Genomic DNA, 17,614 nt, shown 5'->3' on the forward strand with positions numbered 1-17,614 from the left:
AAATGTGGCCTTCCATATTTCTGGCTCAGATAGAGAGTCATTCTATGACTATATAATACAAATAACTCACGGAAGCAGCCTCTGATCTGCTGCTTACTTGTTAAATGGTTGCGGCTTCTGATTGTCTGTATAAAAGAGTACACATTACATGATGTTTATCTCCTATTGCCTGTATTTTATTGTGACAGAGAAAGATTTAGTGCCATTGACAAAGGGATTGCAGTCTATGATATAACTCTGATAAAAGTAGCATATTGAATATGGACTTGACTCAATCCTAGTCCCAGCTAAAGTAGTCCCATTGAGGCGACTGGTACCACATAGACACCACTTATATCAGTTCCATTGATTTCAGTGAGTCTGTTCTAATTAGATCTAACAGTGGATTTGGCCCCATTTGTTGTAGGAAAGACTCCTCGTTCAAAGAAAATAAATTTAGATTTTCTCTTGTCCTCCTTTCTTGAGGTCACTTGCACCCATTATAAAATGAGATCGCCAAGTGATGGTTGCTTCAGCATTGTTAGTGTGGTTGTTGTTTCTATAATGAGTCTCACTTAAACAAATCCCAAAAATGATTTACAACTGTATCAGGGAAAGTAAACCAAAACAGAACAAATTATCTCCCCTCCCCTCCTTCCAAGATGATTTTGGTCTCTGCCTTTTACTGTGATGTTTAGAACAACAGTCATGGGGAAGAGGGGAACAGCCTAATCTTTACTGGGGTCTGTGGGTCAAGGATTCATTTAGTCTTGGCTTTTAAAGGTCATTCTTTCCTTTTCCTCTGTATTTTTGCTGTGCACTGCCTACTGTAAGCAAGGGTACAGTGCCTGGAAACACAAAGAGACACTGTCTGACATTTGGCAGCAAGCAGCTTGTGTTACAAAAGAAAAGAATGTGAAAGGAAGGCCAGTCTCTGTGCTTCGCAGAGCCATTCCAGAATGCCCCTAGAGCTCAGCTATCATACACATTAAAGGTAGAGCTGAGACTATGATAAGAATACACTCTAGGTAGGCTTTAACAGCATCTGCGCTCTGGTTTCATGTGATATTTCCTACTGCCAAATGTATCACTGGGCAGGTATTATTTAGTACAGTAAGCCCTTGGTATCCACTGGGGTTTGGTTCCAGGCCCCTCCGTGGATACCAAAATCAGTGGATGCTTAAGTCCCATTAAATACAACTGTGTAGTATAGAGGTGTCCCTTATATAAAATGACAAAATCAAGGTTTCCTATTTGGAATTTATACTTTTTAAAAATATATTTTCAAACCACTGATGCTTGAATCTATGATAAAGATGTGGATAGTGAAGGCTAACTGTATGGTGAAGTACATCCAATTAGGCCCTTAATAGATTTGTTTGTTAGGATGGATTTTGACTATTGAATTAGACATTAAGGGAACTGGTTGCTTCTGTGACAATAAAAGTGGCCACCTTAGACCCATTCTTCCCTATAGTTTTGGAAATAATAAGTTATTTTAGGAAGCATGCTAGTTTTGGACACTTTATGCAGGAGACATTATTTCCATAGAAAAATGGGTGATAAACTGGTATTTCCTGCAACAAAACCTGTACAGTATAAAATATATAGGTGCATCTTTATCTACCTGCCCAGGTACATTTTCACCCAGATGTGTGGAGGTGCTCTAAATTAGACAGTAGACATCTCACACTTTATATCATAAGTTCAATAAAATTGGTTTAAATATATTTAAAATGTAAAACAATACAAGTAATTTGACTATTCCAAAATGTATTGAACAATTAATCAATTAAAAAAGTTAAACCATGTATATGTACTGATTTGGAGGGGGGAAAAATTAGGCATCAAAGTGTCTCTGCCAGTCAGGCCTCCACTGGGAGGGCATTGCCCAACTGTGATCCAAAGCAGAGAAGCCCCTCTCCCATGTTACACACATTGTATTGCTCTCACTGGAGGGATGCAGAAAGGAGAGCAAAAATATTGGTCAGGAGTGCAATTAACCTTTGCAAATACCTGTTGTCCATTCTAACTTCCTTTTATTTTGTAGTTTTAAGGTTGGCCCTGAAAAAAGAGGCATTGTACATGTTATGATATTGTCAAAAATTAAATTCATTTGGCTTACAAATGTTTAACAAATAGACTAGCCACCTCCAATTTGGGGTTTATTTATTTAAATGATTAAATACATACATACATACATACATACATACATACATACAGCACATACATTTGGTACCCTTCAGTTGTTTAGAACTGCAACTGCCATTTGTCCCAGCTAGCATAAGAAACACTGAAGTATACAAATCACCTTTACACTTGTACTTTTTAACTGCAAAATTATGAATTCTGTCCTTCCTAGTACCAACCCTTTGCTGGCAAGATTGGTATACTCTGATTTTTGCATATAAACCTTTTGCTAAGTGTCTTTACCTAGGTGAATTCTGAATGACTGCTAGCTTGCTGAAACATCTTTCAGCATCTGCCACCAATACTAACAGTATGCAAAAATTCTTTTTACACACTCAACACTTAATACACATATTTTTGGTCCTTTCTGTCCCGCCAGCAGAACCCATTTTCACTGTCCCTGGAATCAGTGTCTAACAATTATTGTGCTTTATCCCTCATGTTTGTGGTCCCACAAGTTCAGCCTCAGGGAATGGGGTTGGAGTCTGGGCCAGGCATCCCTCACTATCCAGGCCCTCAAAAAGGGCACACACACTCCGTTCCTTTTATGACTAGGCCCTGAGTGTTACCATTTGATACAGCCTCCATCCATTAGTAAACATTAGAATGTAGAGCAAAAAAGAAATCTTTCAATACTTTTTTCCATATTACAAACCCATGCCCCTTTCCACTTTGGGCCCCTTCACAATACATGATTATACTATTATGATTCCACCTTAACTGCTATGGCTGCACCCTAAGGGATCCTTGGGTTTGATCGCTTGATCAGAGGCACCAGAAGAGGATTCTCTGGCTGGGGGTTTTAATAGCCCTTCTTCACAGCTGCCAGTCCCAGATTACCCCAGGCAGTTGCCTTGGCAGTTAAAGTGGAATCACAGAGCTAAAATTATACAGTGTAGAAGGGATCCTGATTAACTAGTCTTTTGTTTTGGCCTTGTTGTGTCCTCCCAATTAAACTTGTTAGCTCCTGAGAGCTGCAGGGTAGCCCTTTCCTGCTGCTTCTGCTTGTGCATGTCTGCTCTTCCTCCTCTTCAATTAAGTGCAGAACATTGCTTTCTGTCCATCCTTAGCCCAAAGAAATGTGTCTATTTCATTTCATTGACAGAATTCATGAGAATACACTTTGTAATACTGAGAGTCATGCAGGGATCTAACCACTGAATGAAGTTTGAAACTGAGCCTGATGATGGTTTCAGTCCTTCCAGCAGTCGGCTTTGAACACAGAAAGGTACAAGCTTCTTAGACCTCAAGCGTGGTTTGAAACACCCTTTTTCTTAAGAAGGCTATCTTGTTTCTGTACCTCACTACACCAAGACTTGCAGAACAGTACAGTCAATGTAAGGACATAACCTGCATTGTTCTTGTTTCTGACTTTTAGACACTTGCTCCAGTGCCTCTGTCCTTGGTGGCTCCAACTATCTGCCTTGCTTCCAGTTCAGTGTTTCCATTCCTATCTAGGTCCATGTGTGAAACCAAAATTAAAGCAGAAGTTAATGTGAGAACAGTTGATGCTGGAACAACAAAAAGAATGTGATAATTAATTACTGAAATGCATAATTTAGATTTTCTCTTTGACAGGAGGTACCTGCCGATTTAGGAATCTTTCTGTCAGATAACAAAATACATAATCGAGGCACTTGCCAATAAGCAGTTAGAGCTAAGAGTTGTCATACTGGTAGAACCCTTTTAACTGTTCCCATTGGAAATTCTTCCAGCTAGAACAGTGGTTCCCAACCTGTGGGTCGGGACCCCTTTGGGGGTCGAATGACCCTTTCATGGGGGTCGCTTAAGACTATTGGAAAACACCTATTTAATTACAGTTATGAAGTAGCAACAAAAATAATTTCATGGGTTTGGGTCACCACAACATGAGGAACTGTATTAAAGGGTCACGGCATTAGGAAGGTTGGGAACCACTGAGCTAGAAGAATGTGAAGCCTAACTTAAAATGAGTGGTGTATTAGTCCTCAATACCTTACTTTCTTTTAAGATGCATTTTGAAATGCAATCAGTTTTACTGTGTAGAAGAAAGGACATTCTGCTTATGCACAAAATTACTCTTGTGTTGAACTAATATGCACCTTTGAGACTAAAGGGCAAAACAGATGGCCCCAAAGGAGTGGCTTGCTGCCACCACCTCTTAGAACACCTGATTAGGGCTGCAGCAACCACATGCTGTGGCACCAATCTAATGTTTTTCCAACCCCAAAAGAAGTGGCAATATGGAGCTGGAAAAAGGGTGCTGTTGCTGCTGCAGCAGCACTTTCCAGTGCTCCTTTTTGGCATGCTTCATCTGAATGCCGTGCCAAAGGAGTGCTGTAATGCCACCTGCCATGTGGTCGGTTAGCCGGCATGAAAGCAGCTTGGGGATGGAGTTGGGGCGTGCATTGGGCAGCTGCCACACCCTACTCCATCGTGCCACCAGCCCTTTTGACCGGTCTGGTTAGCCCCTAACTAAAGAAAAAAAGTTTCTGGTTGCCATTTTCAGAGACCAGATGTGTGTGTGTGTACCCTGTTTCCCCGAAAATAAGACATACCCATAAAATAAGCCGTAGCAATATAAGCCATACCCCGAAAATAAGACATAGTGATAGGCCCTGCACGGAACGGAAGTGGGCTGGAAGGGAGCGGAAAGATTGGGGCCAATGGTTCTAAAGGAAATGGAGTTGCAAGAAATTCAGGATGGAATTCCGGGTTTGGAGAGTTATGACGATGTTTCAGAAGACAACCTAACTATATTTGAATAAATGTAAATTGTTGTACCATACTTAATAAAAATAAGACATCCCCTGAAAATAAGCCATAGTGTGACTTCTTGAGGAAAAATAAATATAAGACAGTGTCTTATTTTCGGGGAAACACGGCATATATATGCAGGAATGCTATCGGTGAGTTCAGTCAATCATGTTTTAATGCATTAGGGTTTTGTTTTTTTTAAAAAAAAAATCAAGGTCCTATTGTCAAGCCATTGGTGCCTTTTAAGTTTAATTTCACAAGTTCTTGCTTAGTTTTCTACCTTCCCTTTTTTTCAAATTGCTTTATCCTTGATATCTTTCAGCATTCATCTCTTGACTGACGGGCTGATAGATCAATTGATGTTTGGCTTTACTGCACCTGCTGCAGTTTTATATAAGGTTTCCGTGTTGCATTGCTTTGTTTGGTTTCTTAAATCAGCCCTCACAACTCACCCCCATGTCTGTTTCATTTTGAGCCCCCCTCAGAGCTCAGGATAAAAGGTTTTGGTTGCTGAACTATAGGAGATATCTCTGCCCATTCTCTTCTTCTGTTTGTGCCAGATTTCCACTTTATCTTTCAAGCAGCAGGGCCGAGTTTGCAATCAATAATGTTTAGTAAGTGACTAACCACACAGAAGCCTTTTCTGCCCTCCTCAGGCCTAGATGAGAGATGCTTATGTTAGCTTCATTATAATTAGGGGGTTTAAAACAGAGATAAATTTCATCCCATTTCTTCTTTTCACTTGCCTACGTTTAATGACTCCTGAGTACATGCTGTCATCCCAGATTTGGCCTGTAAAGCAACTGGAGCTCCCATTTCCCCCTTGCTCTTATTAAAATAATATGAACAACAACAACACAGGAATCTACATTTAGAATTCAAGACAAACTGCCACCAAATGTTTGTTCCTATGTCTGTTTGAAGGCAATGCTGAGTGATATTTAAATGGTGCCACTGAGGAGATTTCTAGTATTGTTTTTAAGGGTGCTTTTGCCCTCCCTGATTCTGGCAATTCTTAACAGAGAACCTGACAATTCAGACCGTGTATTTCATTTTCTGAGCACGCACCTTCTCTGCTGAGTCCTTCTGCAGTGTTCACTCACTTTTGATTTGCTGAGCAGCATGTTAAATGATGTAGAATTTTTCATGTTTCATTTCAATATGGAGGTTCCTTCCCATGTTAAAATATATAGGAAAAGGAGTCATACCCATCTAGAACTAGATATTGTCTGAATGACAAAGCAGCTGGATTGGAAAAAAGACGTGAGAAATTGACATTGCTGTTTCACTTTGGGCACAGATTTGTGGGAAATGGATGCCTTTCCTATTCATGATTCACCTTTCTGATGCTCTCTTCTATTCATGGCTCATCTGTCCTCTGTGCTGGTTTGGATTGTCAGTGTCTTTCGAACAAAAGTGTGTTCAAATGTCTTAGCTGAAATAGTGATTTCTAAGCTCTGGCAAGAGAAGGGAGGAAATGAAATTGTTTCTCTTAACTTATGTCCCTATTTTCATCTGACGGAAAAAGCATTATTGCCTACCATGATACTATTTGCTTTACTTGCAAAACCGAAGACCTTAGAAATTTTTTATTTTGTTGTTAACTGTGGTTAAATATATATATTCTCCTAAAAATGTGTGAATGAGTTTATACCTGCATAGTTTTTGAAGCAAGAATGAATGCACTAGATTAAGGTAACTTTAATGTGTAAATGGACTATCTAGGTGGTGATTATAACAATGATTGTCACTGAACAAAACAAGATTTATTTTTAATGCCAATTATTGTGTTAAGCTCCCAAAACAGAAGACATATTGTAGCTCTTTTCCTAAGTTCATCTGGTGAACCACAGTTGCTCATGGGTAACTAAGGCTGGGGAGCTGTCTATGATCAAGAACAAGGCATCCACAAAGCACCTGTGTAGATAGGACAGTTATTTTCAGGATAGACTGAAGAGTGTTCTAGAAAGGACTTAAGTGGAAGTTGTGATGGTAAATGTGTTTTTTTAATGCAGTTTCCTATTACACAGTCTTGTTGTCCCTGCCTCGAAAGACAAAATCAAATGCAATCCTATCATAACACTTGTTTGATATATTAAAAGTAGTTTGTTCTAGGAGTAGGGAAAGTATGGCCCACAGTCCATATGTGGCTCCAGGGCTGTTTTTCTGGTCCTTGGGCCATGGCATACTATAAAATGCACTGCTAGTGAAACTGACGAACACAGTAAGATACCTTAATTTAAATAGGAAGTGTTTTATTTGCAGGGAAACCTTGCTTTCACAACAAATAGCAACTGATTAACAGAACCAATTACCTTAATACAAATAGGAAGCCTTTTTTTCTTTTTTCGTTTTCTTTTTTTGCAGTGGAAACTTTGATTTTTGGGAGCATTTCAGGGGACAGCAGCCAAATGCTGGTGGTGCTGTTGGTCCAGCTGCTTCCCAAATTCATTAACATTTAAAATTATTTTGTAATTAGTTAAAACAACTCTAAATGGATTGAATTAATTTATTATAAACTGCTTTTAATGCTCAAAGCATTATAGTTAATACAATATTATGTCATACATTAAAAATAAATTAATATTTTCAAAGAGCAGTTAATTAATTCTTAGTAGAATGAGGGTAACTTCATTTCTTAATGTTACTTTTTATTATAATAAATATATATGTAAACTTACAGCGCTTTATAAATAAAGGTTAATAATAATAATAATATTTTGTATATTTATAATGTATGTATATTTACAGTATTTGCTTTTGTTAATTCTACCTGATTTATGTATATTTTATCTGTTTTATCTATTCCACCCTTCCAAAATTTCTAATGAGTTCCAGTCACTTCTAATAAGGCCATGCCTCTCACCTATATAGCCCTTGAGTAGGTGGCTAACTAGACAGAGTTACTTTTACTACCTATCCAGGTTGTGATAGAAAGGAACCATGTCCCTTTGTTCTCCAAGCAGAATAGTTTTTATTAATCCACATAGTAGCTGTTTCTAGCTGAGAAAATACTGGCAAGTTTTTGAAATTGAGTGGTGTTGCCTCTATTTCCAGCACTTTAAATTTACAGTGTTTCTGCAGAAAAGAAAGAAAGTGCATGGGGAAGGAAACTATTGCAGTCTTAGTATTGCTAACAGGAAGAGATTTATTTTGCCTGCTTAGAAAAGGAGACATAAGAGGGAGGAAGAAGCTGGACTCTTGCCTTTTGGAATGGGGATTATTTTGCCTGCTTAGAAGGGAAAGTGAGGGGAATAAAGAAACTACTATAGTTTTGATGTGGCTTGAAGGGGTTTTCTCTGTTTGCTGGGGAGGGGGGAGTAAATCAACTGGTGTGTCATCATCTGAATGGGAGGGTTTTCTCTAGCATTGTAAAGATAAGCTGTGATTTTTTTAATGCTTTAAACTGCTTTAAAATGAGTGGTGGGTTGAATAAATTTCCTAACTTTATGATTCCATCAGAATGCATCCCCCAGTCTCCCGTGATTCTCTATATAACCAGCTCCCCTCATTTCTGTCAGACTCAATTTACATCAGGAGTCTAGAAATGCATGGAAACTCACCTGTATAAGAGGATATGACATTTTAATGGGTGGTATTGTGACACACAGCCTGCGGTATTGTTAAGTTCAGTAAGCAAGCAATTAGAACCTTTAACAAAAAACAGAATGCTATCACACAGAAACAAGAGGGTAAGAGATGAAATTCACCTTAAACGCATGTGCTACAGGATTAAAAATGAAAAGCTGAACCAGTAATAGAAAATATATTGTAAAACCTTGCAAACTAGCCATAGTATTTGAAGCCGTTTGCACTGAATGCATTGCGGTAGAATGCGTTTTCTTTGGCAGTTATGTTAGTTTTCCCAGGGACCACTGGGAGCCAGCCAATGAGTTGTCCCTCCAAAGGCAACTTGACCACATAGCCCCAAACCTTGAGCTAGGTTTGTTCCCAATAATAATAATAATAATAATAATAATAATAATAATAATGTATTTATAGCCCGCTCTTCAGCCAAAAGCTATCAGAGCAGCTTACAAATTGTTAATTAGACATTTCCTTGCCCTCAAGTTGGCCAGAATGCACTTACACCTCCCCTTGTATCATGATATTTTATTAGAAAAAAGACACTTAGGTTCAAACAATATGGAGAATCTATAAAGTAATTACTTTAGTTACAAGATGCTTTTAAATATTTCTCTCTTCCATGAGCACACTATTGTGTACTTGGTTTGAACATGCAAGGATCACAATTAGTCATGCAAGTGGTCAGTGGGTGCACACCTTGCCTCGTATATACAGTATACCAATTGCTGTGTGAAATGAGTATGCAAACCTGAAAACAAAATTCTCTCTATTGAACACCCATGTATCCTAAAGGCACCAGATCCTGTGTTATCTTGGAAGCTAAGCAAGGTCAGCCCAGTTTAGTACTTAGATGGGAGACGGCCAATGAATACCAGGTGCTATAGTCTCTATGCTAGAGCAAGGAATTGGGAAACTGCCCCTGAGTATTCCTTGCCTAAAAAAACCCTATGAAGTTCATGGGGTCGCTATAGGTACAGATGACTTGAAGGGACATACACACAAAAAAAGTGCCAGAGGAGGATTCTTGGGCTGCAGACTCTAAAGGCCTTTCCTTAAGCTTCCAGTCCCAGAATTCCACAGGCTGCAGCCATTGCAGTTCAAGTGGAATCAGGCACTTAACTGTGTAATGTGAAAGGGCCTTTGATATGTAACAAAATGTTTATTTTTCATCCTCACACTGCTGAGAAAGGCAGATTCAGGTGGGTCTGGGAGTAGAAGCCTTCTTTCTCAGTTGGGAGACCCAAACTAACCATTGACTTGTGAGATGTGAGTGGCAGTCATGATTGGGCACCCAGCTCCTATTTTTGCTCAGCACTAATGTGATTCTTTTAATCTCTTCTGCAGGTGAGAAGCCTTACAAATGTTCATGGGAAGGGTGTGAGTGGCGTTTTGCGCGAAGTGATGAGCTCACACGGCATTACAGGAAACACACAGGGGCCAAGCCCTTTAAGTGCAACCATTGTGACAGGTAAGGATAACTATTTATTCTAATACTTCACCATTTTTTTAATGCTAGAGTTGCCCTCAAATAATTTAAAAATATCCCCCCCCCTTTTTTTTTTTTACTCCTCTATTCGGGAAAAGTACCAGATGGGAGGTTATGCGAAGGCCCTGTGGTGTTTCCTTAAAGCTCTAGGTTACATTTTACAAACATTTCAAAACAAATGCAACTTGTTTGGAAAGATGTCTGGTGGAAAAATGAGCTCCTGCACAATCGGCAAACAAGGCCTTCTTTTTGATGTCTCCAGTTGAAAGGATCTAGGAGACCTTTGACAACTCCTGTGCAGAGGTGTGTTCTAGAACTGCCACCAAAAGTGTAGATTCTAGGTTTCTCATTCCTGCTTTGAGTTGTTCCTTACATATTTAAGAGTATTGTAGTTGTTGTGTGCCTTCAATTTGTTTCTGACGTATGACAAGCCTAAGGCAAACCTATCCTGAGGTTTTCTGGAGCTGAACAGTGTGACGCACCTAAGGTCAGCCAGTGTGTTTCCATGGCTGAGCAGGGAATCAAACCTTGGTCTCCAGACTTGTAGTCTAGTGCTCAAACCACTACATCATGCTGGCTCTCTATTTAAGAGTATAACCAACTACATATAATGTGGTCCAGCAAATAAAATGGCTTGATAGCATTCTTGTATGGATGATGCAACAGATTTAATTCATGAAATGGTGAATAGCACAATTCTATAATAGCTATTCAGAAATAGGTGATAGCTGCCTTTGCAGCATTTTGTCATAGACTGTAAAACAATACACTTGCCACTTATTCCTATCAATAAAATCCACAGTCTAAAACATTTAACAAAAATTTGTTTGTGAAATGCCTTGTGTCTGCAAAAACTAAAATATATGACAAAAAGTCCTTCTTTGTTGAGCTTAAAAGCATGTACAGTACTAGCAGCATATTCTTCTCCATATTTACTCCAAACTAAGCCTAGCTGCCTCCAGTGGGCCATACTTGGGAGTATGCCCCACTGGGGATAGTTGGGCTTATTTTGGCAATTATTATTGCTTATTCCAAAGTGTTGTTGTTTTGTTCATGATAATATTTACAAGCAAAAAAGTATGGATATATAATGCTGCACCTTACTAAAAGCCTTTTCCCCATAAACGGCCAGTTTTTAAAGGTATGTTGGGGAGAGGAGCCTTTACCTGCTACTGGAAGGACAATAAAGAAGGAACTAGTCTGGCTTCTCTAGGAGGGGAGTCCAGAGAAGGCCTTCTCCCATGTTCCCATTAGATGTTTCTGTGAGAAGAGTGAAATGGAAAAAAGGGCTTTCCATAAAGATCTCACGCTCATAGGGGAAAAATACAGTCCTTCAGAACTGGGACTCAAACTGCATTGGGATTTATAGGTCATATCCACAGATTCTGTGTCCATGAATTCAGCCGTTCATGGCTTGAAAATATATATTTTTTAAATTCCAGAAAACAAACTTTGATTTAGCCATTTTGTATAAGGGAAGTTTTAAGAATCTGGAAGGTGGGTGATTGAGAAATACTGTTCAGAGTATCTTACACTTGACATAAGAATGAGGGGGCAAGGACAGTTTGTGTGGGACAAGTAGAGGAGAATGAATCTGGCAGTATTTTAAGTAATTTATTTTAGCATGAGATTTCATGGATCTCTTCTTCAGATGCATTCAAATGCATGAAAAAACATGCTTTCCAGGAATAAAACCTAGTAGCACTGTCACTGCTAATCAGTAAACCACCTAATTGGAGCTATTGGCCATACCCCATCTACAGCTTAGATCCTACTGAGGCAATAAGCAAGTAATATGCTTACATCTGGCAAAGCCCTCTTTTGAAATCCTGTTTATATATGTAACTTTATGAACATCCTTTAGAAAATTGCCCATCTTTTTAAAGCAGCCTGAAGACCTCTGCTGTAGTAAGAAATTGCTCATAATACAATCAAAGATCTATTTAGTTCCCGACTGAGCCCATTAGACTGCTATAGCATAGAGAAGAAGATGCACTGGACATAAACAGGGATGCGTCCTTTAATGGGAAAGAAATCTGATCATTTTTCACATCCTCTCTGCCTGAGGCACCCCACGAGTTTGTTCTCCCTCTGTTCTCTGCCAGGGCTGCTGCTTCCCACCCACCCCTCCTGCCTTTTATCTGTGGTCTCGCCTACGCTTTTTGTTTGTTTAGCAAGAAGGATAACATAAACTAATAGGAGTTCTTTGGAGCCTTGCCTCTTTTGTACTGTTTCTTTGTCTACCAAAGGAAGATTTGTCTTCTCTTCTTTGAGGGCAGTGGGAGAGTTGTACCATTGATGTTGGTGGAACTGTACTACTGTAGTTCCAAACAGCCAGGGAATTGTCTTGTTAGAGTTAAGCTACCCGAAGTAGCTTTCCACAGAGTTGCCTTCTGGATTTTGTTGTTAGGTACTCAGACCAGCACGGGAGGATCTTGGTTCCGATTCTCACACTACATAGAATCACAGAATCATAGAGGTGGAAGAGACCACAAGGGCCATCCAGTCCAACCCCCTGCCATGCAGGAAATCCAAATCAAAGCATACATTTTCCTAAAGGATTCAGATTAGTTTCCAAGAATATAATAGAGACCATTTGCTTTAGCTCTACCTCTGGATCTGTATTTTCAGTTGAGTTGGGGACATCACATTTGATGGTTTTTTCCCCCCATCCATTGGTTCCTTTTCCCATTCAGACTTCTGTTCTGCCTCAAGGTCCCCCTACACCAACAATATGGTGATACCAGCAAGATGGACAGCTGCAGTGGAAGGAGGCAGGAACCAGTTTTTGTTCCTGTACCTCCAGTGGATCACAGCAGTGGCATCACTGAGATGGTGTCACCCAGCGCGAGTGGAGGCCAAACTGCCTTAGCCTCCCCATCAGCCACTCACCCACCCACTGCTGATGGGGGTGGCGCTACTACCCACGGCTGCTCCAGACCCTACTCCAGCAATGCCAGACCCTAAATGCTGTCTCCACCAGCAGCCACTGCTACTAATGGGGGTGGCAGTGCAGCCTCTGGAGAGCCCATTTTGAGTCTGGTGCTACTACTGAGTGAGTGGGAAAGGGGGGTGATGCCCTTTATCACTCACCCAGTAGCTATGCCAGTCTCTCCGGGTATACCTCCCCTCCTGGTGATACCCCCTCTGGGGTGTCTCCCAGTGGAATCCGCATCCCCTGCCCTCTGGATCACAGCAACATTTTCTGGCACCATTTTATCACCATTTGTATCTGGGCTTGGCCTGGAAAAGATGATTATCAGGTTCTAGGGGAATAAAGAAATGAAACCACCATGTTGGCAAGTTTGGGGCCAGTTTTGAGTGAAAATTTGCCTGGAAAATGGTCCAAAAATTAAAATTGGAGGATGCTTGTGGGGACTTTGGGGGATAGCTAGGGGGCTTCAGAGGCAACAGTAGTGGGGTTTGGGGGCTGCATGTAGTTTGCATGCTGCAGTTTTCCACTTGTAGGTTAGAGCGATGTTGAATTCCCCCACCTCGCTGTCAATCTCATAGGCTGCTCCTGGACCAGTCTGTCGATTTGTGCTCTCTCTTTGCCTAATAAATCTGACATGTTTGATGTGAAAGTAAGATAGAAAAGGAGGCCTGTATCTACTGTCCCATTACAGTGTAAGAAAGTACAGCTGTAGTGAAAACTATAACGGGTAATAACTGAGACTCTGCAGGCTTTATAGATATTTTTGCAACACACCTGGCCCAATTTCTTGAGATGCTCTGAAGCTGAGTGTCAGTTTAGGGGAACCTAATAGCTTTGGTGTTTTCCTTCCTAATCATAGTTAGAGTGTAAATCTTGACTGAACAGACACATGAAATAAATACTTAGTGAATCTCCACCTGCACAGGAGAAATGTATTACAGAGAAACATCTCTATATGAATAATGACATTTCCCCCTATTATGCATATTCTGTCCTTTTCCATGTTAGATTATCTGGGGGAATGAGAGTCTTACTGCTTATCCGGAGACTTATTTTATTCAAATTGGCAGAATGATGGTTTTCTTTATTTAATTGTGCCAGCTTTGATTGTAACATTTGCTTTCATTACTCTTCCCCTTCCTTTCCTATTCTCAAGAGCACGCAGCACAATCTCTTTGAAGCTCTCATTTGTAAGAGAAAATAAGTGTGTGATTAATTGAATAAGGATGTTTTCTTTTATTGACAAATTGGATGATGAAAAGTTCTGTTTCACTTTATACCTGAAATATGACTTGTGGTGGGTTTTGATTTAACCTTGTCCTTTCCATTCTGAATTGATTGGTTTGAATTATGAAAGTGGAGAGTGAAACAGCACAAACACACAGGTCCCTGTGTGGCCATTTAGTCCTTCACCTAAATCCAGCTGTTAGTCCCACTGAATCAATAGAAACTTGTAAGAAGTTCCTCTTGTAGGCCTTTTTATTTAAGCTGCTGCTGCTGCTGCTGCTTCTTTTTACCACACTCTGTTTTTTGGGAAGGAGCTTGCTCTTTGGTCTTGACTCTTCCAGACTGAGATATTAAGTATGAAGTCCAAAAAATATTAGTACACTGATTTCCACGATCTGCTTGTGGGAAGCCTAGCCAAAAATACAGGTTTCCTGTGAGGTATAACACAGCTATGAATTCTTTAGCAAAAGGGCAAGATGCAAATGTTAAAATGAAAAATAATAAATGAATTTCTGCTGATCATGCCAAGATGTGAAGATGATAGATAGTTGTATGTCTATGTAAAGATGATAGATAGTTATGTGTCACTGTTCTGTTGAGATTTTTGTGGTTAGAATGGTTATACGTGTCCGTCATCCTGAGTTTGTTTGCCATGTGCTTTATAAACAAGATCAGATTTTGATAATGTAAGATGTATTTGTTGTGGTGGTGGTGGTGTGCCTTCAATTAGGCTTGATTATATACTACATATACTTGATAGATACATCTTTTGTTTGTGGAGCCCTCTTGTGAAAATCTCTTCCCTAGGAGCTTCATCTGGTACCCCATTAAGTTCTTGAAAGTTACATTTAAATTTCCCCCCATGCTTTTAACCTAGATTCTTCTCGGTATAATATAAATTTCCGTTGCAGCTATTTGGAGAATTGCCTTTTGTTGCGTAGTTGTAAATTACCCTTCAGATTTTGAATTCACAAGCAATTTTTGAATTGATTGGTAGTAAAAAAAAATGCTGAGGGTCTAAATATCCTAAGGCACTAAATCCTGTTTGATCTTCAAAGCTATACAGGATCAGTGATGGTAAATACTTGGATGGGAGAGCACCACCAATTACCAGGTGCTGTAGGCTATATTACAGGGAAAGGGAACTGGCAAAACCACCTCTGAGTATTCCTTGACTATGAAAACCCTATAAAAGTCATGGGGTCACCATAAGGGGACATGTGATTTGAAGGCACACATGCATTTGCACAAACAAATGCTTTAAATAGGCAAATATTTAGAACTTTGCTCAGCAGTTAGGTATTCCAGCAATTCCTTATGTCTTGGGTGAGGCTCATTTTTAACTTACGTTATTTCATTTATTAAAATATTTATATCCTGCCATCTTAAAGCAGCATACAAATAAAATCAATTTAAACAAATTGAAATAGTATGAAACGACAAAAAATTATACAGACTACCAACATAATAGTCAACATTTTAACAAATTTAAAAGGGATAAAATAAGTTTGAAGGGGTTAAAACAAGTTTTACAGAGCTTATGTCATTTTATGCTGTTTTTAGCTAGATGATTGCCTTCCCCTGAGGCTGAGAGAGTGTGACTTGCCAAAGGTCACCCAAGCCGAGCCAGGAAGAGGTACATAGCTGTGGTTAAGACAAAGTTACCCATATTGTAAGTAAATTTATTTATGTGAGTACATATATTTCAAATCCTAGTCTCCAAAGCCATCCAGGAATGTGCTCATACCACTAAACCACGCTGGCTCCCTTGTATGTTGTATACAGTGTGTAATATTATATAACCCCACCTCACTCACCTACAGTGTCAGGAGAAAAATCAAGAGCCAAATGATCACCACAGTTCTTTCAGTGAAACATCCTTTTTGCCGTCCCTCTGTCCCACCTCTTCTGTTTTGCCTTTTCACCAAGCAAGCCATGTGTTCTTTGAAATTTAGTTGAACCATGGCCTCCTTCCTTCTCAGGAATCCCTGGTGATCATGGTGGTTAATGTAGTCATAATGTAAAAAGGCATTTATACAGCCAGTTTCAGGCGTTCATAGCACATGACATATCTTATTTCATTGAATCTTGCAACAGTCCTCTGTAAAAATAGATCTCCATATTGCCAGTCTAGTAGCTGCGCTTGAGAGAAAGAATATCGTTCACCAAACCAGAATTCTCCTTGGAAGCCAAGATGAACCAATTGAGGCTGTTGTTTTTTGGCTACCTAATGAGAAGGCACGGAGCGGGGGGGGGGGGGGGGACAATAATACTAGGAAAGGTTGAAGAAGGAGGGGAAGACCACAACCAAGATGGATGGACTCAATCAGGGGGGTCATAGTCATGGGTTTGCAGGAACTGACCAGAGCAGTGGAGGATAGGGAATCTTGGAGCTGTCTCATCCACAAGGTTGCCATGAGTTGGGGCCGACTCAAGAGCAGCTAACAACAAACAACGAAGAGCTGCCTATCAGTTCATAGCTAAGGTGAGAAGTGATCTGTTCCTATTCAGTGTCTGTCAGCCACTATGGTATCCACAGCTTTCATCCCACATATGATTATACAACATCCTCTTTTCCTGACATTAAATTTGGTCTACTCAATTTAATTGTAAATGAGCAATTCATCCTATTTGCCTGCTAATACTGGAACAGTCTTCCTGTCTACTACTTCATAATGCCTTGACTTGATTAGGAGGAAAAGGCATTGCTTCCTGCTACATATAAGAAATGGAGGTTTGTGGAGTAATTTTGTTTTGAAGTTGCTGTACCAAAATGCCAACTGGGGCCTATCTTCCTGGCACCCACTCAAAATTACTTTTTACTATGGCATTGCTCATAGTGAGACTGTGTTGCTTTGTCAAATCTTGCAGACTGGAGGGATTAGTGTGCCAGGACTTATTTGGTATGCTGCTGCTAGTAGAAAATTCTTGTGATGGCAAGCCTGCTGAATTACAACACATTGGTTATAATAAGGCTTTGTTGTCTCCCACCAAAGAAGGCAATATGCTGTCTCTTCTTGGAACACAAAAGGATTCAGGATTCCAGCTTCCTGGCTCAATAAAACCTATTGGCTCTGGTGTGTTAATTTCTAAAATGAGAGAAGTCAGTATTCAAGGGTAAATGGAAGCTGCTTTCTCTGATGTGGAAGCCATTTCTCTCCCCACTTGCAGACATTTAGTACTGGACAGTGGTACTTTTTTCCCTCCCAGGGAAATAATTCTCACCTAATGTCACCTGCTCTAAAGCTTACTGGTAAGATTTAAGATTGAGACTGAACTGTGATTAAGTGCCCAGTTTTGGATTCAAACAAGTGAGACAAGTTATGTGCAGTCACAATGCAATCCAAGAAAAATAAATCTAGACGCCACAACTAGACTACTTTATTGAGCATTTAGGCAACCAAATAAACACGAGACAGTGGGCCAGATTTTGAGACCACTTTTTCAGACAAGATGTTACAAGGGGATCATAG

The 17,614-nt window shown here is 39.9% G+C and overlaps 1 protein-coding gene across 1 annotated transcript in view; it reads left to right on the forward strand.

Moving 5' to 3' along the window:
• Positions 1 to 17,614, forward strand: part of KLF7 (Kruppel like factor 7) — a 93,452-nt gene that overhangs the window by 66,644 nt on the left and 9,194 nt on the right. The window contains exon 3 of the mRNA XM_042447063.1: positions 9,838 to 9,961. Coding sequence (XP_042302997.1) covers positions 9,838 to 9,961 — 124 coding nt within the window. The remainder of the gene's footprint in view (positions 1 to 9,837; positions 9,962 to 17,614) is intronic.

The sequence above is a fragment of the Sceloporus undulatus genome, chromosome 1, assembly GCF_019175285.1.
Source record: "Sceloporus undulatus isolate JIND9_A2432 ecotype Alabama chromosome 1, SceUnd_v1.1, whole genome shotgun sequence".
Lineage (NCBI taxonomy): Eukaryota > Metazoa > Chordata > Lepidosauria > Squamata > Phrynosomatidae > Sceloporus > Sceloporus undulatus.